We start from the raw sequence: 21,236 nt of genomic DNA, 5'->3' as shown, positions 1-21,236 counted from the left end.
CCACAACACCCACACAACTCCCAATCATCACCCAGGGACAGAGGGCTGGGCTGTAGCTCAGTGACAGAACTGCCTAGCATGTGCAAAGCCCTGGACTCTATCCCTAGACCTACAGGAAAGAAGAGAGACTAAGAAGACTCCAGCCCCACAGAGCATACAGTCACACTGGGCATCACTGATCTAAATGTCACTGTATTGCCCATGGCTCTATACACTTCCAACTTGCTCTCCATTAAGAATATACTGAGTACTTTGCCCTCTCCCTGTTAGAAATGTTTCTCATTGAGCACAGCATAGCAGTGCATATCTATTATCCCTAGCACCAAAGAGACAGAAGCATCCAATCGCTGGTTCAAAGCCAGCCTGGATTACACAATGTGCTGGGACTTGCCTGGGATATAGGAGACAAAACAGGCCTCAGTGGGTATACACAAGAGTCAGCAATGACTCCCAGGGTCTGTGAAGAGGAGGCTTTCGGGAGCTTTGTGGAGACACTCCAACGAGGGGCCATGTCACTTATGCATAAGACACTCCACTCCATTCCTTGCTGTGCCTTTTATGTGTCCTGAGCCCAGACACCAGTATTAAAGATGACAGGAGCCAACCCAGCCAGTGCTGAAAGAATGTAACCAGAGGCATGTGCGTGACTGTACAGCAGAGCCCATGGAGAGTCACATCGACTTTGAGGACACGGGTTCCTATCCCAGGAGCCCCTGGGTGAGGCACAGGACACGAAAGTGGGCACAGTTTACACTGTCCATCCCTCTGCGGATTGGTTCCTGTCTGAGCCTGCTTCCTGCCCATGGCCCTTGGCAGGTGGTGCTCTCCTTGGCACACTCCAGGCTCAAGGGCTCACAAGTCTCCCTTTATCTTCTACACATATTTTCTCCGGGTGTCAGGCTAGTCTCCACCTATCTTGCCCCCCATCTCTTCTGACATAAAACATCATTGATGCAGGCCAGCCCCAAGCTGACCCAGGCGCTGAGTGATCTAAAGCATGAGGAATAAGCTCAGACGGGACTCTTGTGGGGCCTCCACTACTGTGAAAGGGACAATGAGAGACACGAGCTGGACACGGTAGCTTCTGAAGAAATTCCAGTACTTGGAAGTCTGAGACAGGAGAATTGCCATGGGTTCCAGGCCAGCCTGAGTTATACAGATCTGGGGTGCAGAACACTCCTCTTGCAATAATGTGCACAGGGGCTGTCTTACTGCTGTGTCACCCCCGTCTCCCCGGTCTCATGTGGGCCAGAACCATCACCGCCTTCTAGAAGGACTGACTACGAGGACATCATCCAGGAGGACAGGCATAGGAGCATCACAGCAATATCCCCTTCTCTGCCCTGCTTAATGTCCAAGAACCCCACACAGGATCATTCCTGTGTGTCCTGCACACCCTCTGCGCTAGCCTGCTTGCCCCCATTAGACAGATAGGAAGTGGGGGCTCTGGCAGGTGGACTTGTCTCACACACACAGCAAGAAGCAGCTCTAGACAGCAGCCTGGCTGGGCAGGGAAGGCCCAAGCTCCGTGCCTGTTCATGTTTCATCCTGCATCGGCAGGGCCGTGACCGCCCGGGATGATTCTCTGGGCACCTGGAGGTAGGTCAGCCTCAGCTGAGGCCGACGTGGTCTGGGCACTGCCTTCTTTCCCTGGGCTTCTCCACTCCTACAGGCCTGGGGTTAGCCCAGGGCCTTGTCACCCACTGAGAAGGTGCAGTGTTTCTACGCTTCCCATTTGGTGCTGTGGCCCAGCCAGCACTTAGGCCAGGCAGGGAAATGAGGTTAGTACGCCACATTTCTTCCCCAGTTCCTGGGGCCTGCAGGTTTCCTTAAATGGGGAACGAGAGAGCTGCTGGCTCAGTGGGGACAGGCCCGTGCCAGCTGCAGCACTGCTGCAGGGCAGGCTGGCAAGACTGAGGCCATCCTCTTTCTCAGGGAAGCAAGGCAGAAGCCGATTCAGGGCCAAGGTGCAGGACTGCAACGCTGGGCTGTTGCTTCAAGGTAGTACCAGCTGCATTTCTGTCAGGAGGCCTTGTAGCCCCACTCAGACATGTAGCAGGGCTTCTCCAGGCTGAGCCAGGGTCTTCCCAGCCTCAGAGCCCTCTCTGTCACTCCTGGCTACCCAGTCCTGAGCTGAGCACAAGGAGGTGGGCATTTGGACAAAGTCAGTCTTCTCAGTGGTGGCTGGGGCAGGGTCCCCTCATCTAAAGAAGTCTCCAGAGGAGACAATGGCACAGGAAAACCCAAGGGCACAGCAGAGGCTCCACAGTGCTGAGGGGAGAGCCACGTTTCTCTCTTCCACTGCATTTCACTACCCCCACTCCGAGCTGCACCCCACAGCTTGCATGCCCTGATTTATCCAGGGCAGAGGAAGGAAGTGAGATGTCCTGTCCACCCAGCAATGCCAAGGTCAACATTGGTCCAGGGGCAGGATTCGAAAGGACAGCCACCCAGGTGACCCTGCCGAGAGCTTCTAGAGAAGAAGTCAGAAGCAAGGGCACAAATGATCCACTCAAATGGCCAGAGCCAAGGCTGAGTGATCCCAGAGATAATACAGGCCACAGCGGCCGAGGTGAGGACGGAGTGTGGGTTCCCTCTATCTCTACACAAACATAGTGCCTGCCCAGTCCAGCAAGTCTCTCAGCCACCATGGCTAAGAGTAAAGGGAAGAGGGGCTGAAGAGATGGCTCAGGCTAAAGCACTGGCTTCTACACAGGGCCAGGCTCACTGAGCAGCACCCACAGAGCAGCTCACAACCCCCGGAATTCTAGTTCCAGGGATCCAATGCCTCCTTCTGGCCTCTGCAGGCACCAGGCATGTACACGATACTTAAACATACCCACACATTAATTTTAAGGAAAGGAAGAAAGGAAGGGAAGAAGAAAGGGAAGGAAGGGAAGAAGGGAAGGAGGGAAGGAAGGAGGGAAGGAGGGAGGGAGATAACAAAACTGCATACAAGCAGTCTTGTATGTGGTGGAATACAGGTATGTGTGTTACAGCATTTGTCCAGCCCAGGGTAGGTGGCTCTTAGTATTTTCATGTGGCATGACAAGGTCACAGCACACCTCTGTATATCTGCATAGATGGAGACACAGACAAGGCACCATTCCACCCTTGGCAACTGTTCCTGCCTTCAGAATAGAACTCAACCCTAGACACTTCTACTGGACCTGCTACAAGCCTGGGCCAAGCTGCTGCCCTACACTGTCGTCTATAACTGCTATAAGGTAGTCAGGCTCAACCCAAAGCTGAAGGAGCCCCATGACCTTGAGTCATCCTCTCCCACAGGGCCACTTTTCTCTACCCCAGGGCCTTTGCACTGGTCATTCCGTCTCCACAGCCAGAAGCCTAGAACACTGTTCCTGCCCTTACTCTCCTGGTGCCACTCATTCCTCTCAAACATACTGTGCCTGGATCATTTTTCTCCCCAACCCACCAGCACCCTGTAAAGGCACGAGGGCAATGGTGAAACCCACAGCTTGAGAACAGGTCTTCCTGCCCAGGTTCACGAATGCTGCATCTGGGCATGTGGTAGGGTAGAGATATAGCGTTCTGTCCCAGGAAGAGTGGGGAACCTGGGGGGAGGGAGGGAATACAGAGGGGTCCTGTTGAAAAAGGGTGCTAGCCGGGCGGTGGTGGCGCACGCCTGTAATCCCAGCACTCTGGGAGGCAGAGGCAGGCAGATTTCTGAGTTCGAGGCCAGCCTGGTCTACAGAGTGAGTTCCAGGACAGCCAGGGCTACACAGAGAAACCCTGTCTTGAAAAAACCAAATCCAAAAAAAAAAAGAAAAAGAAAAAGAAAAAGAAAAAGGGTACTAGTCCTGAGCCCATTTTATCAGACTCTCACATAGACCAATCCCTCTTAGCCACAGGGCCTCTCCTAAGATAATGGGCCACACCTCCTGGGAAGACTGTCAGGGTACTATTGCCCTGGGGATTTGAGGTCTGAGATCCTTCACCAGATAACAGTTAGTCCTAGGAAGAAGACCTACACAGCTAAAGAGTGAAGGACCAGGGCTGGAGAGATGGCTCAGCGGTTAAGAGCACTGACTGCTCTCCCGAAGGTCCTGAGTTCAAATCCCAGCAACCACATGGTGGCTCACAACCATCCGTAATGAGTTCTGAAACCTCTTCTGGAGTGTCTGAAGACAGCTACAGTGTACTTACATATAATAAATAAATAAATCTTTAAAAAAAAAAAAAAAAAGAGTGAAGGACCTACAGGGGCAGCTACTAGTCTGTCAGACCAGACCACCACCCCCCCAAAAAAATCCCTCTTAGCTCTGGTGTGTATGAACTGAACACACACACCAGAATACGTGCTTCTCTACAAACACATGTGCCCACCCACAGGTGCTCTATCACACCCATGCACACATATACAATTATACATATTTGCACATATGTAACAGTCACGTAGATTTATGTGCACAAGCTCAATAATCCTTATGTATAATAATGTGCACACAAATGTGTATACATTCTCACATACAAAGCACATTCACACATGAACACAGACTCTCCTGCACACACTCACGTCACACTTGTACACAATCACCCCTGCACACACTTGTGCATGTGCATAGACCTCCTCACATAAAACATTCACACACAATATAACATTTGCACACAGGTCTCTCATATATACTCTCATATATACCCAGGCAGCATGTGTACACACACACATACCACTTCCTGGGCCTTTGCACAAAATATGTGGCTTCAGAAGCCACATATTTTGGTTCTTATATACTCAAAGGCCAGCTCTGAGACAAACAGATGACTTCAGCCACACAGTATACCCCACCTGGTCTGCTCCTCAAACTCCCTGGACCAAGCAGTGGCAGTCCTCCCAGACCACATGTAAACCCTCCAGCCAAGCCCAGAAGCATGGGCTCAGGCCACACCAGCTCTCCCAGCACACGTCTGTTCAGTCCACAGCCAGGGCAGCTAAAGTCAGCCAGAGTAGCTCACTGAGAAGAGGTGGTACCATCAGGTCCCAGGCAGCACCCCATTGCTAGACACAGCCAGAAGATGGGCTTAGGGTCCCCAGCGGTGGGAACGGCAGTGGAGCCTAACCCACACCGGGACTGGCTGCTCCTACAAGACCTACAGCACAAACGTGCAGGCAAGGGCCACAGCCCGCATCGCGCTTCCTCAGCTGGGAGAGCCTGGCTGGCATTTCTCAGAAGCGCTGGGGACATTAAAAATGCTAAAATGTTGGGGGGAAGGACTGGGAGGAAAGGAGGGAGGGGAAACTGCAGTCAGGATGTAAAGTCAATCAATTAACTAATTCAAAGGCTAAAATATCAAGTGAGTACAACACTTAGCAAAAAAACAAAACCAGGATGTGCCTAAGACATCAGTCCGTGAGTCTGTCTGATTGTTCTCACACCTGAGCCAGCACAGAGCCTCAGGGTCATGGCCACACAAGGGCAGTTCAGGTAAGGGTCTGTGCACCCCACCCAGGGTCAACCCTGAGGAAAGAGGGATGGAGGAATGACAAGGAGTGAAGGAAGACACTGTCCATCTAGAAAACTCTAGAGTGTGTCCTGACACTGAAGCCAGCACTGCCCCTAGGCTGTGGTTGGAGAACAGTCATGGTTTGGCTGTTGGTCCCTCTCAAAGTGGCCTTCGTTGCTGACCTGAGTTTTGCAGGGTCAGAGCGAGTTTGGCCACACCAATGGGCAGGTGACTTCCAGAATACACAAAGCAGGTGCTACATCCAGACACGGACCCACCTCAGCCAACAGGAGGGAGGCCCCTGAACTTCCCTGGGTCACCTGTTCTCGTGCAGAAAGATGTTAAGCCTCAAATTCAAGCATGACTCCTCATCCACCCCCCCCCCCTTTTTTTTTGAGACACAATGTACTGCTTAGCTAAGCTGCAGTCAGTTTGACCTGGCCTCTCAGCAAGCCTGTGAAACATCTTCCTGGTTGATAATTGATGGGGGAGGGTACAGGTCAATGTGGGCAGTGCCGTGCCTGGGCTCGTGGTCCTGGGTGCTGTAAGAGAATGAGCTGACCAACCAATGGAGAAGAAGCCATTCAGCAGGGTAGTTCTTGACTCCGGGTTCCTGCGTGAGGTCCTGCCCTGACTTTACTCAGAGACAGGGCATGACTGAGTATCGTAAGATCAAGTACACTGTTTCATCCCCAAGTTGTTCTTGGTCATGGAGTTTTCAAGACAGCAATATAAATACTAAGACATATTGTCTCTCACTGGGACCAGGGGCTGGGCAATCTGACTGCAGGCAGCCAGCAAGCCTCATAGCCCCATGTCTCTAACTCCACCCTGCTGGGATTACAGACACATGCCACCACATCTAACTATTTTCATGAATGGAAGTCAAATCCTCAAGGTTACTTGGCAAGTACTTCACCAATGGAGGCATCCCCCCAGTTCCTGTGTATTTTTAAGACAATCTTTATAGCTCAGGTTGGCCTGAAACTTGTGGCAACACTCCTGCCTCAGCCTCCAGAATGCTAGGATTATAGGTGTGAGCCACCATCCCTGGCTAAACATGACATGTTTTACAGTTCAGGATCTGGAAGGAAGGTGATTCCTAGCAAGGGTTGCTCCCCAGGACATCTCATCGGCCTGCCACGTGTGCTCTACATTAGAAATCCTGCTCCCCACACCCATCCACAGGAGCAAGAGAACAACAGAGGTTTACCCGTGTGCAGGGTCCAGGGCAATGGCCCGTGGCTGGTCCAGGTCTTGCCAGAAGAGAACCTTGCGGGACGTGCCATTGAGGTTGGCCACCTCGATGCGGTTGGTCTCTGAGTCTGTCCAGTACAGCTTCTTGCCAACCCAGTCACAGGCCAGGCCATCAGGTGACACAAGGCCAGAGATGACAGTGCTCTGTGCAGCAGCTCCAGTCTGGTTCAGGTAGGTCTGTTTGATGGCCTCCTCGCTCACGTCTGTCCAGTACACAGCACCCTTGGAGAACTGGAAATCTACCGCAGCTGCATCCTCCAGGCCGCTGGCCACAATGGTGGACTCCAGCTTCACTCCCCCGGCATCCACTAGCCGCACATCCCGGCGGTTGGCAAACAACAGGAGCGGTGAGGCTGTGGGCGGAGCAAAGGGTCAGGATGGCCAGCTGAGCAGGAGAGGAACCAGGTCCCAGGGACAACGGGAAAGAGAATCATGCCTGGCTACCTCTGAAACCCACCTCCCCAGGTCCAACACCCTCCATCTGGTCCCCTGCTCCTAAGACCCCTTCCTTCCAGTTGTCCAAAGGCTCCCTTAGGACAACTACAGGCCAGTATAGAGAGAGGCAGGAACGTTCCCCAAATCCCCAAGCTCTGGCTCTACTGCTCCCCCAAACTGGAAAGACCACTTCCTCACCTCAACTTGCTCTCAGGAGTTCAGGTGTTCTCTTCAAAGGCACATGGGAGGGGAGGGGGCAGGGGCAGGGAGGCTGGGAGTGGATTTGTAACCTAGGAGTTTTTTTCCTCCAACCCTCACTAGGAGTTGGTGCGGCAGTGCTCCCAATTCTGAACCACTGAGGAAAGAAACCACACACTTAATCCCTAAGTTTTAAGGGGAACCCACAGCACACTCCTGGGAAGCCAGCTTTCCCTCTAAGAGGCCTGGCAGTAGACCCAGGGGCCCAGAGGGAAGCAGGCCAGAATGTGGGTGGCTCCCCACCCTCACCTGGGCAGGCCACTTCTCCTCTCCTCCCCTGCCTGGAGAACCCTAGATAACATGGCCCTGTATCACCCCAAAGCTCCACGAGCCCCTCCTTTCCAAAGGCAGAAGCCCCAAAGGAAAGCTCAGAGGAGGAGGAAAAGAATATTCTGGAGAGACTTGGGAGTGTAAGAAAAAGATCCATAGTAGTGAAGCCAAGATGTCTTCCTTCATAGGCCGGCAATCAGGGGCTGCTTGCACCAGGGCCTCCAGGGTTCCTCTTCCAGAGGGGAAAGAGAAGCTGGGCAAAGTCCAAGAGTTTGGAGTGATGTCTGTCAGATTAATGCTGTGAATGGACCAAACAGTGGGGGACAGGATAGGAGTGGGGAACAGGGCAGGAGAAGGCTGCATAAGGTGGTCAGGGCCCGGGCAAAGTCCCCAGGGCAGAAACACACAGCATTAGCAAGGATGCTGGTCCCATGGGTTCCCCCGACCAGGTGACTCGCCCATGTGCCCAACACCTCTCAATGCACAGCCCCTGGCAGAGTAGGGGTCCTGGCTGCACACACATTCTCCAGACTTGTCCCAAGTCACACCAAGGGTAGTGTTAGGGGTTAAGCCCTGTGGCCCAGCCTGTGCCACACCTGGGCCCCTTAAGCGATCAGTAGGAAAAGATCATGGAAAATCCTCTAAGAGACAACAATGACACTGGGACAAAGCATTTGGACAATTCCTATATATTATATTAAGGACCACAAAATACATGGCTTAGTGGTTAAGAGCATATGCTACTCCCGGAGAGGACCCAGTGCAGTTCCTAGCATCCACACAGTGACTCCCGATGGTCCGTAGCTCCAGCTCCAGGGGACACAGCACCTCTGGTCCCTGTACTGACACACGCGTACCCACAAAAAGGCAGACACATGAGCATGTAACTTAATAACATCTTAAAAACAAGATGATGACTCCTGAGGAATGATTTCCAGTGTTGAGCTATGGTCTCTACACAAATATATAACTGCACATGTGTGTATGTGTGTGTACACACCCCACACCACTATGAATCCATGTCTCTGGCACCGAGCACTAACTGGGAACAAGGACTAATAAGGGTTTGGGCATCTAGAAGAGTCTCTGCCTCAAGATTGGCAAATATGTATTTTTGAACATTAACCCTGAGTTCCACGTCTGCTGCTGGGAGGCTCTCTAGGCAAGCATTCGCTCTGAGGCTGAATGTGACAAGGCAAGAATCCAGACCTCTCGGGAGGGCTCGGGTGGGCTCAGGGCACGCTCCACACAAGGACCCAGGGCCAGCAGTATCCTCCCTGTGGAATGAGGGGGTTCAGGTCACATATATGAGGCTGCTTTTCTGGAAGCTGCTAGTGGTGAGTACTCCCCAGGCTAGCATCAGCTCCATTAAACTTGGGGTCCTGGGTTTTCACTCTGGCCTGGCCCCCAGTTGGGAGATCCAGAGCAAGAACTGTTACCACTCTGCTGAGCCCATTTCTTCACACACAGACCTAGAACTAATGTTTTAACCTGGCATGATGGCACGTGCCCAGGATATGGGCTTGAGAAGCCGAAGGATCAGAAGTTCAAGAACAACCTGGACTACCTTGTCTCAAAACAATGACAGCAAAGAGTTAATGTTTCAGCTGAACATGCCAAATTCCCTATGACATATGACAGCTCGAGTGGGCCACCCTGATGTCCCTATCAGTTTAATTTTGTATTTACTCCTTCAAAGCAAGAACATAGAAGTCGCATATCCCCAGAGGTGTTTAGCACCCACAATCAGGGAGGGGAGACAATAGCTCAGAATTATCCCTGATGGGTACACAGCAATCACTCCCAGGACCCCATCAAAGCCGTGTCAGAGAGAAACACCAGCTCAGGCCCCCTTCTGCCTTGGCCACCAGGCCCTGTGGTTAGTTTATTGTCCCTGCCACAGCAGAATTGAGACTCTGAAAACCCCAGTGCCAACAATCCCATTTTAACCCATGTAAGTATATCCAATATTTATATATAGAATTCATAACAGATGGTTTGCCTTCCACTCCAATAGCCCATGTTTTACACTGTTTACGTGGTTACCCCAAACAAGGCCCAATTCCAGGTAATTCAACCCTTTGCAGAGACCCCAAAATAAGGAGCAATCTTGATCCATGCCTTATTTATAATCACAAACTGTTACATTGGGCCTCTGAGTGCTTGAGGAGGGTGTAGGAGCCTGTGCACACATGGTATGTGGGGGTGGGGAGGGGAGTCTCTCTACCCAACGGGAAAGGCCAAGCCAGAAAGAACAAGGGCTCACATACAAAAAGCTACCAACTTAGAGCGCACGCGCGCGCGCGCACACACACACACACACACACACACACACACACACATATGCTTAGTTCACACGGACACACAGCACCTAAGCCAGGGGTTCAAGGAGGTGGCGCCAGGTATGGGTGTACTGTGCACACTTTCTGGAAAGTAGTTGGGGTCTCAAAGAAGGAAGACAACACAGGAGACGGGGATCACACCCCAGACAGACATCAAGCTGCAGCTATGCATCTCAAAGCCATGATTTCAACCAAGAGGACACACCTCAGCCTCCTCAGCTCCTGAACAGCGGATCGCTACCCGCTTGGGACACTCACAGGATCACTTCTACACATCCTTGTATCCACAGGACCAGAACTCCACATGGACTCAGGACTCCCCATTCGAGCCCCACTCCCCTTCTTCTTCCATCTGCCACCCACTCGATGCTGCCCAGCCAGAGCTTCCCACTGCCCCAGAGAACTCAACTGAGATGCTTTGTTTTTAATGCATATGGATACAGTGTGTGTGTGTGTGTGTGTGTGTGTGTGTGTGTGTGTGTGTGTGTGTGTTGGAGGCCAGAGATTGGTATCAGTGTCTTCCCCAGTCACTGCTTTTTGAGACAGGGTCTCTGGAACCCTGGCACTCACTGAGTTGCCCAGACTAGTCCCAGTTGGCTGGTGAGTCCCAGGGTCCTCCTGTCTCGACCTCCCTGGGATTACAGGAGTACAGCTTTTTATTCATGTACTTCATTTATATGTGCTTTCTTATTTATTATTCTGTGTGAGCTTATGTGCACTGTGTGTGTGCAGTACCACATGGAGGCCAGAAGAGAGCATTAGGTCCCCTGGAACCAGAGTTGCAGATAGTTGTGCTCGGCAATGCAAGTGCTAGAAACTAAACCTAAGCCCTCTGCAAGAGCAACCTAGTGTTTTCAACTGTTGAACCATCTCTTCAACATCAAACTCAGGATCCTCCTGCCTCAGGGCTGGGCTCATATGCTTGTACTGCTATGTGAATATTCTTTTGGGGTTTTTTTGTTTTGTTTTGGGGGGGGGTTGTTTTTTTTTCGAGACAGGGTTTCTCTGTGTAGCCCTGGCTGTCCTGGAACTCACTCTGTAGACCAGGCTGGCCTCAAACTCAGAAATCTGCCTGCCTCTGCCTCCCAAAGTGCTGGGATTACAAGAGTGTGCCACCACCGCCCAGCTATGTGAATATTTTTTTTTTAGATTTATTTATTTTATTATATGTAAGTACACTATAGCTGCCTTCAGACACACCAGATGAGGGGGTCAGAGCTCATTACAGATGGTTGTGAGCCACCATGTGGTTGCTGGGATTTGAACTCAAGACCTTTGGAAGAACAGTGCATGTTCTTAACCGCTGAGCCATCTCTCCAGCCCTATGTGAATATTTTTATTGCCACTAAACTATGTCCTTAAAAACAGAGGGGGCTTGTCACAGAAGCATGGGCACCTGAATCCAAATCCCAACAACCACGTAAAAAGCTGCTGGGAAGCACACCGAAACCGCAGGTGAGATTAGAGAAAGCACCTGCAGAGGCTTGCCTTTCTATCCACAGACGAGTAGCTCAGTTCTCTCTCATATCTTTCTGTATTTGTCTGTGTGTCCAATACATTATTTCCCAGACATAATCATATGTATTTTATAAAATATATTACATGGTTGAAATCTGAACATGTGTGCGTGTGCATGTGCGTGTGCGTGCGTGTGTGTGTGCGTGTGTGTGTGCGTGTGTGTGTGTGTGTGTGTGTGTGTGTTCAGGTATATAGTTGATCTCAGAGGCTAGAAAAGGGCATCAGATCTGGAGCTGGGGTCACAAGCAGTTGTGAGCTGCCTGCTATGGATGCTAAGAACTAAAATTCTGGTCCTCTGAAAAAGCATTGGCACCTGACTGCTGCTGAGCCACCCCTCCAGCCCAGATTTTTTTTAATAGTACCAGCAGACCAGTGACAGTCTACAAAAGTCCCAGGATGTCACAGTGAGCTATGAACTAGACGGCGAGCCAGGGCAGCAGGCTGTGTTGCACAAGCCCCAGAGCTCTATGCTTTTCTCAGAGGCATCTTCAGGAAAATGGTGGGGACCAAAAAGGAAGCTCAAGAGGATGAGGCCTGGCTCCTCTTCTCCCGTCGCCAAGAACAAAGGTAAAACACCTTGAAGCTCAGAGAACGCTCATAGCTGTGCCACTGACAACATCCCTAGTCAAGTAAAACCAAGTGCCATCAGGCCTTTAATCCCAGCTCTGGGGAGGCAGAGGCAGGCCAGATCTTTGGGAGTTCAAGGCCAGCCTACTCTGTATAGTTCCAGGACGGCCCAGGCTATGTAAAGAGATTCTGTGTCCAACAACAACAAAATAATTAACTAATTAAAATAAAGGGAAGAGCCAGGGGTGGTAGTGGCACACACCTTTAATCCCAGCACTTGGTAGGCAGAGGCAGGCAGATTTCTGAGTTCAAGGCCAGCCTGGTCTACAGAGTGAGTTCCAGGACAGCCAGGACTACACAGGGAAATGCTGTCTCTAAAAAACCAAAAAAATTAAAAAATTAAAAAATAAATAAAATAAATAAAAGGAAGAGCCAACGCTCACTAATCCACAGTTCCCCCAAAGCCCCAGGCCTTCCCCACCTCTGTATTTTGCCCCTGGGACCCAGCACACAGCAGGAGATGGACCACCACACTTGTCTCTTAGCCAGTGGCAGGGCCACTCAAACCCAACCATGTCCTCAGTCACAAAATCTCACATCTTCACAGGGACTCTGTCCCAGCTAAGGCTGCTCTCAGAGACAATCTAATGTGTTGATGGAAATGAACAGTTCAATACTTACAAGGAATAAAACCTTAGGTCTCTTGTAATCCCTCCTACCCTGCCACACACCCACCTTTAATGGAAATTCAGCAAGCATGAGAGAGATGGCTCTCATCCCCACCTCCTCCTGAGTTACCTATAGCCCTCCCTACCCATCTATCCACCTCTCCATCCATCTATCCATCCATCCATCCATCCATCCATCCATCCATCTATCCACCTCTCCATCCATCCATCCATCCATCCATCCATCCATCCATCCACCCACCCACAGGCCTCTGGACCCACTGAGCCACAAAACCTCTTCATCTTGCCCACAGCCCCCATTCCATACCTCCCAGAACAGTCCCAGTCCCCAGCATATTCTCTCAGGCCATCTCTGGGCCATTAGCCCTTCTCCCTCCATAGTCCTTGACACCTGGCTCAGGGCTCCATGGTTAGAGGCCTGGGGGAACCCTGTCTTCTCACACGCTGTCATCCGCACCTTCCCCAGTGCAGCCACACTCACCTCTCGCAGAGCTGACAAGCCCAGCAGGGCACAAACCACAGCTGGCCAAGACCGTCATTTGTGTCAAAACCAAAACAGCCACAGCCATGCTGCACATCCAGAAATGTGAGCACAACACGTTCAGAAGGACGGCATACATCTCCCATACCAGAGGCCGGTGGGATTCTGAACGCTCTTATTGTAACAGGGAATCCTCGGGGCACACAGAACACGTGTGCAGTGGCCCCTGCATTAGTGAGGCAGTGTGAAGAAGCTTCCAGAATATCACAAACCCTACCTTGGACTGGCCAGAACGGTGAGCTGGCCACACTTACAGAATTACATCAGGTCTGTGCAGGCAGGTCTCTGGCCACAGAACAAGGTCAACTCTTCACACCAAGTCCTCATACCCTCTCTCTGTTCCAGTAGAGAACACCCCACAGCCACCTCTGCATCCAGACACTCCCACTGAAGGCTACAGCTTGCCCTCTGCCTCTATGCACAGGTACATCCATTTCTGCTGCCTCTTAATACCTCCAGCCCCTTACATATTCTTATATTCATACATGGGACTCATGAGCATATCCAAATGCATACATTCAAAAGCATGCCGGTGCACATGCAGACAAGAGCACTCATGCGCACACACACTCACAGCACAGAGGAAGCCTTCATTAACTCTGAGGTTTAGGCAAGCTTCCCGGGCAGGAACCACATTTCAAAGGTCAGGGAAGCAGGGAAGCAGGAAATGTATAGGGGGCAGGTTTGGGGGTGGAACAGGAAATAAGAAATCACTTGCATAAGATAGGAGAGACCTGACTCCACAACATTGTCCTCTTGCTTCTACACATGTGTTGTGCCACACACATACACACAATAATAGTAAGTGTCGTTTTAAAGAGATTGCCTAGCAGATAAGAGCATTGGCTATTCTTTCAGAGGACCAGGTTCAATTCCTAACACCCACCCAGTGACTTACAACCGTCTGTGACTCTAACCTCAGGGATCTGACACCCTCCTTCTGGCCTCCATGGACACCAGGCGTGCATGGTACACATGGTACAGAGACATACATGCAGACAAAACACTCAATACACATAAAATACATAAAGAAAAGTTTAAGGGGAGAGGACAAGGCTATCGGGTTGGACATGAGTGCAGGACAGAGAATGGCATAGGCTAGAGCATCTCGGCTGTGCCACAGCAGAGGAAAGGCTGTGCCTGACATGAGGCCACCAAGGATCTGGAGCAGGTATTGTGTGTGTGGCCTTCACTGAGGACAGGAGGCAATTGTCCTTATACCCATGCTTGTCACAAAACATGGGCTCTGTTGCACAAAGGAGCTGGCCTAGGACAATACTCACCCACCCTTGAATGTCCTAAGACAAGCCAGAATCGGGACCAGAAAAAGGCTCCCTGCAGGCCTGCCAAGGTAGCTGTCGAGAGTTTGACTGGCAAGTCTCTGAGGGATCTTACAGTGGTCTGGGCCCCTTTCACAACTACATAATCCTCATTCCCACACACTTGGACACACAGAGGGTCACTCCTACCAAGGACATCTCCAGGGGTGACCATCAGGTTGCATGGGTGGAAGTCCCAGTTACCTGCTCTCAACTGAAGCCAGCCACCCAACATCGGGTCCTTAGACCAACCCCCACAGAAGAACCAGCACTGTAGGCTGGCTACCACCTGAGGCCAGCACAGCCACAGGAGGAAAGAGTTCCCTTCCACAGGCGAGCACCCACAGTCTATCGCCAGGCAGCTCACCAAGGTCATGCTGTGTCCACAGGAGGTAGGCCCAGGGCCCAATCCTAGACACACTTTCCACCGTGTCTGGCTTATGCAATGCTGGGGAATCAACCCCAGGGCTTCATGCACATTAGGCAAATACTCAACTGACATTCTTTGTCCTATTTTTTTGGTTTTGAACCAGCAAACACATTTTGGAAAGTACTGGCCTGGAGTCAGAAATAAAATAGAGTGAGAAGAGCCAGGAGAGGCTGGGCAGAGGCACGTGGAGTCCAGGATCGGGGAGATGCCCAGTCCGGCTTGCTCCTCTGCCAGAGGCCAGCCCACCTCCTGCTCCTTTCCCAAACCAAAACCCTGCCGTGTACCAGCAACAGGCTTACCTACGCCCACCACGGCACTCTGCTCACAACCTATGGGCTGCTAGGCCAGTGACTGTCTTATCTGGCCACCATAGGACTGCTGGCAATTCCCCCAGTATAGATGACAAATGACCAGGGGTGCTCTGGGACATTTCTTCACACCCCACAGCCCAATGTTGAACCAGCATGATCCCAGCTGAGTAGACCCCATACCTAACCCCAGGAACCCATGGAACCCACCAAAGCTGACTCATCTTCACGTGACTAAGGCCTCAACTAGAAAGGGAACTGTCTAGCAGGTGGCACCAGGCCAACAGCCTCTGCAGAGTGCTGGACCCAGCTACGGACACTCTCCAGTAGAGGCTTCCAGAAAGGAAGTCCTTTACCACGAAAGTCATTTCCCCTGTTAATCAGTTTAACTTGGTGACATCCGCACTTAAGAACTGTAACAGTCTACTCGTGTAGGGGTGCTAGGTGGCCCAAAGGACAGATTCCAGGACTTCTCCTGAACCTTCACCCTCTGACACACACGTGCACATGTGCATGCACACACAAGCATGTGCACACTCCCAAAGGCCCCAATTTAGCAACCACATAATGTTACCAGCTCAGGGATACCCAGGACAAATCGTGACATTGATTTATGTCTGCGAATGTGAGTTTTCACTAATTAGAAGGTTTAGGACAGAGTAGAGAAAAATATGTATTTCAGAGTCCCAGTTTGACTTGCCAGAAACCAGCCCATTACTAACATTCTTATTTTCGACAAAATATAGCATTCTGATTACACACCATCTTGGTCCCATGGCTCCCAGCCTGCCAGGCTCCCGGAAGTGGCCCACGACCACGGCAAAGAGGAGGACAGCAATCCCAAGATGGAGATGCACTCAGAGCCCCTGGGGACTGAGTGCTAGGACACTCTGACAGAGGCAAGCCCTTTGTGGGTCAGTGGCAACTTTGTCCCAAGGTCTCACAGCTTGTTCTACCAGGTATAGAACAGCCACTCAGGTTCATGTATATTATATAGAAGAGCAGTCCATCAGATAACTCCCCAAGAGGACAACTGTGACCTTGCAGCCTGTCTCCAGGTCTGTTTCACATGTGTTAAACATGTTCAGCCACCAAGGAACAGAACCCAGGGGCTCCTTTGGCAATTTTGCTTGTGTGGATTTGGAGAGAGGGAGAAGGAAGAGGGAGAGGGAAGACAGGGGAAAGGGTAGAGGGGAAAGGAGAGAGGGGAGAGGGGAGAGGAGAGAGGAGAGAGGGGAGAAGGGAGAGGGGAGAGGGGAGAGGGAACACGCACAGGTGTTTAGACTACATGCATGTCAGTGTGCAATGGCCAGGAGAGGGTGTTGGGCCCTCAGGACCCAGAGCTAGAGAGCATTGTGAACTGCTGTGTGGGCACTGGGAATCGAACCTAACCTTAACCATTGAGCCCTCCTTCCAGCCCCCATGTTGGTTTTTTCAGACTGGTATCTTTTTTTTTTGTTTCTATATTCAGCCAGGTGGTGGTGGTGGTGCACACCTGTAATCCCAGCACTCTGGGAGGCAGAGGCAGGAGTTTGAGGCCAGCCTGGTCTACAGAGTGAGTTCCAGGACAGCCAGGGCTATACAGAGAAACCCTGTCTCAAAAATAAATAAATAAATAAAATAAAATGAAAAATAAAATAAAATATTTTCTATATTCTTTGTTTACATTCCAAATGCTTTCCCCTTTCCCAGTTCAGGGAACCATTCAGACTGGTATCTTGTATGTATCTAGGATGGCCACAAACTGTACAGACATAAGCCACCATACCCAGACCCTTAAAGCAATTTCAACCAAACCATTTACAATTCAAATAGGCTTCCTCGGGCTTCAGTTTCCCGGCTCTCCTCCTGGGAACATGGTGGCTCCATCGCAAGGCAGTGGCCCGTCACGAGCCTGGGCTGTTGAATCTGTTGTTTTCTGGGTGTTCCAAAGGAGGATGCATTTATTTACAAAGGAAATCTTCACTAACCACACCTAGTATAAGAAGCACACACACCCAGAAATTGTTCTGATCAGACCAGTATCTAAGTATCAAACCAGTGCTGGGACCAACCAGCTCAGTGGGCTGCGTGGACTCTGTGGATGCCGGCCACCTTCCAGTGCATCTGCAGGGTGACCTGAGCCTGGGCTCCACTTTAGCTGAGGACCAGCACCAGACGTAATGGCTTAGAACTGCATTGCTTGTTCAGCAAATAGGAAATCCTGGGTTCTGTCGCCAGCACCAGGAAAGAGCCACTGACACTCAAAGTAAGGAAGAGAGATCAGAGTCCTAGTGTCCCCAAGAGTGATGTAGATTAAGAATTCAGCATGGATGAACTCAGGGACCCAGGACCAGAGCGGCAGTCGGGCTGTGGAGCCTCTGTGCCACACCCTGAAAACTACCGCCAACTCCGCAACAGTCAGTCAGACCTGCCAGCTAGCCGGCTTGGCACTGACGCATTTCCACGGAGGTGGGAGAAGGTGGGATGGCCCAGGCCCTCCCCTGCGGGCCAGAGAGGGAAGTGGTTCCCGTGTGGCCACAAAGATCACATTGTTCTGTCCTCGGAGAGGAAACTGGAGAAGCGATTTCAGAAACAAGCCTACCTTTGTACCAGCGCCTGTTTCCTTTAAGTGCTGCAGAAAGGAGTCAGAAAACCCGCCAAATTTATCATCGCTCTCCAAATTCTGTTTATTGAGCCAAACTTGCAAGCTTCTGCTTTCAAACAAGCCACAGCTCCTGGAGAAAAGTGGGAACCCAGGTGCCAAGGCACAGGGGCCACCGCCCAAAAAAATGGTGACAGGCACCAACTCAGGATCCAGTGACAACTCTGTCCACCATGTGGCCAAATGGACAGGCGAAAACAATGAAGGGAAAGGCACAAACCACCTCTGGGGACGTAGAGATGACATTCGAGGCCCTGGCCTTCTGACCTCAACCAAGCTTATCAGGGCACAGACAAGCTTGGAGAATTGTTTGTGAATTTGGCCCTGGCTGTCTTGGAGCCTTACTGGGCAGCAGGTCCAGAAGTTGGTGAGGATGCAGAAGGGCGAGCCCAGGAGCCCTTCCCACTATGTGTGGCACTATGTGCCTGCTATGGACACCAGGACACATGGTCCCTGCAAGTGACCCAAGGATAACCCAAATTCCCTACTGAAGAAATCCAGAGAGACACTCTAGTCTGGCTGTTCGGTCAGTTCCTGGTGACCCCACAGATCCCATGCCTGCCTGACCTGCTGTCTGCCAGATAGTACTTAGTCCCCATAGGAGGTGGATTTGCAGTCACCTGTGCCACAGATGAGAAGACTGAGGCCTAATAAAGGCAAAGAACCTTGCAAAGCACCACCTGGGGCAAGTCAGCCCAAGGGACTCAGGTGCCTGGTGGGGGAGGAGATGTCTTCCCACAACACTCAGGTCGATTCACTAGAGAACTAGGTGTGGAAGTCAAGCCTCCAACCCCAGCACTGCAGCAGCTGAAGCTGCAGGTTCTCAAGTCAAGAAAGACAGTCTCGGTGGACTAGTAAAAGACCCTGTCTCAAAAAAAGGGGGGGGGGGGTGCTTGCTGGAGAGACAGCTCAGGGGTTAAGAGCACCAGCTGCTCTTCCAGAGGACCGGAGTTCCATTCCCAGCATCCACATGACTTGCTCACAATTATGTGACTCCATATCCAAGGATCTGGCCATGCCCAGCCATGTATGCAGTCAAAACACTCCCACATATAAAAATAAACCTTAAAAAAAATGGTATATTGTGCTCAGAGCCCAGACTCCTTTGCAAAAGATGTGTGAACAACATCCAATCGTTAGGCACTGTTCCTCATCTTCCCCACCACACAGGAAGTCCAGAAGACAGGCCTCTCCACCTGCTTGCGTGGGGCCCACCTGCCATGCAGGGCAGGAGCAGACAGCAGAGCACAGCCAGGCAGTGAAGGGAAGAAGCCCTGAGTGTCTGGGTCAGGCCTCCAGCCTAGCCTGCTCCCTACATAGCACTAGGCAGGATCCATGTTCTCCTCAGCAGAGCTGTGACTACAGCAGATGGGGGACCACACAACAATATAGGTGAAGGCCCTGTGCTGCTTGGTCTCATGTCAGCTTGACCCAAGCTAGAATTCTCTGAAAGGAGGGAACCTCCGTTGAGAAGATGCCTCCATAAGATCCAGCCAGAGGGCATTTCTTTTCTTTCTTTTTATAATTAATTCAGTTAGTCAGTCAGAGCCTTTTCAAGACAGAGGTTCTTTGTGAGGCCTGGCTCTTCTGGAACTTATTCTGTAGACCAGGCTGGCCTCAAACTCACAGAGTTCCCCCTGCCTATGCCTCCTGAGTGCTGGGGTTAAAGGCAGGAGCCACTACCACCTAGCTAGGGTATTTCCTTAATTAGTGATTGATGGGGGAGGGGCATCCCACTGGGGAGCCCATAGGCTGGTCGTCCTGAGCAAGCCATGGGAACCGAGCCAGTAAGTGGCACCCAGCCACGGCCTCTGCATCAGCTCCTGCTTCCAGGTTCCTGCCCTGACTTCCTTTGGTGATGAACAGCAACGTGGAAGTGCAAGCCAAATAAACCCTTTTCTCCCCAACTTGCTTTTGGTCAGGGTGTTTCATCACAGCAACAGAAACCACAGGTCCCATGTGTCACCTCCTCACGGTCACTACCCGGGCTTGATGGGTACCGGAGGGTCTGCACATAGGAGACAGACATCTTCCACAGGACCAACCAAAAGCTCCTGCAACTGGGCGTTCAGGAAGAAAGGGAGGAAGCACCCAGAGGCCTCCGCCTGCGGGCTCTACTCAGTGAGAAGGAAAGGTTTTCCCTATCAATGTCCTGGAGGTTGAAGTGACCATGGTCTGGACGCTACCTTCCCTCGGTTCTCACTGAGCAGGCTTGCTGTCTGTCCGTCCATCTACCTGCTGCTCTCCAGTCTTCTGGCAGTGCAGGACAACTAAGAAGGTCCAAACCCTCCCAGCTGTTCTGTCTACTTCAGCCACACGGACAAAGGTAGCGCAGTGCTGGGACCACGGCAGAGACCACACCAGTCAGCTGAGCCTTGTCTCCAGCTCCAATGCCAGGCTTGTGACTGCTTTTCCCCCCTTTTAAGGCAAGGTCCCATGTATCCCAGGCTGGCCTCGAACGTACTATGTAACTGAGGATAAGCTTAGATTTCTGATCACCCAGTTTCTGGTGCCTGAATGCTGGGATTATACCCGTGCCACCATGCTCCATTGTACAATACCCAGTTTTTTGGTTTTGTTTGGTTGGTTGGTTTGGTTTTTTCGAGACAGGATTTCTCTGTGTAGCCCTGGCTGTCCTGGAACTCACTCTGTAGACCAGGCTGGCCTTGAACTCAGAAATCCGCCTGCCTCTGCCTCCCAGAGTGCTGGGATTACAGGCGTGCGCCACCACCGCCCTACTACAATACCCAGTTTTAATGCCACCCCAAAGCTCTCTGGGCTAACCAGCAGGACAACAGATCTGTTTCCTCAGAGCAGGAACAGGGAGAGTGAGGTAAGGCCAGAACTCAGGCACAGGGAAATGCTAGAGGGTACAAGCAGAAAGGGAAACATGCTTATCACATTTTTTTAAGAAAAGATTTATTTATTTATTTATTATATGTAAGTACACTGTAGCTATCTTCAGACACTCCAGAAGAGGGCATCAGATCTCACTACAGATGGTTGTGAGCCACCATGTGGTTGCTGGGAATTGAACTCAGGACCTTCAGAAGAGCAGTCAGTGCTCTTAACCGCTGAGCCATCTCTCCAGGCCCAACATGTTTCTCATTAAACTCCAACATTCTAAATACCACAGGAAAGGGGCTGGAGCAATGGTTCAGCGGTTAAGAGCACTGACTGTACTTGCAGAGGACC

At 51.3% G+C, this 21,236-nt stretch overlaps 1 protein-coding gene across 1 annotated transcript in view; it reads right to left on the bottom strand.

Annotated features, from left to right (window-relative positions):
* Nucleotides 1-21,236, bottom strand: part of Lrp5 (LDL receptor related protein 5) — a 109,112-nt gene that overhangs the window by 70,355 nt on the left and 17,521 nt on the right. Inside the window, exon 2 of the mRNA XM_052194141.1 lies at nt 6,677-7,073. Within this exon, the coding sequence (XP_052050101.1) occupies nt 6,677-7,073 (397 nt within the window). The remainder of the gene's footprint in view (nt 1-6,676; nt 7,074-21,236) is intronic.

The sequence above is a fragment of the Apodemus sylvaticus genome, chromosome 1 (genome assembly GCF_947179515.1).
Source record: "Apodemus sylvaticus chromosome 1, mApoSyl1.1, whole genome shotgun sequence".
Taxonomy (NCBI): domain Eukaryota; kingdom Metazoa; phylum Chordata; class Mammalia; order Rodentia; family Muridae; genus Apodemus; species Apodemus sylvaticus.
Note: the sequence above shows the minus strand (reverse complement) of the source record. Positions and strands in the feature narration are given on the sequence as shown.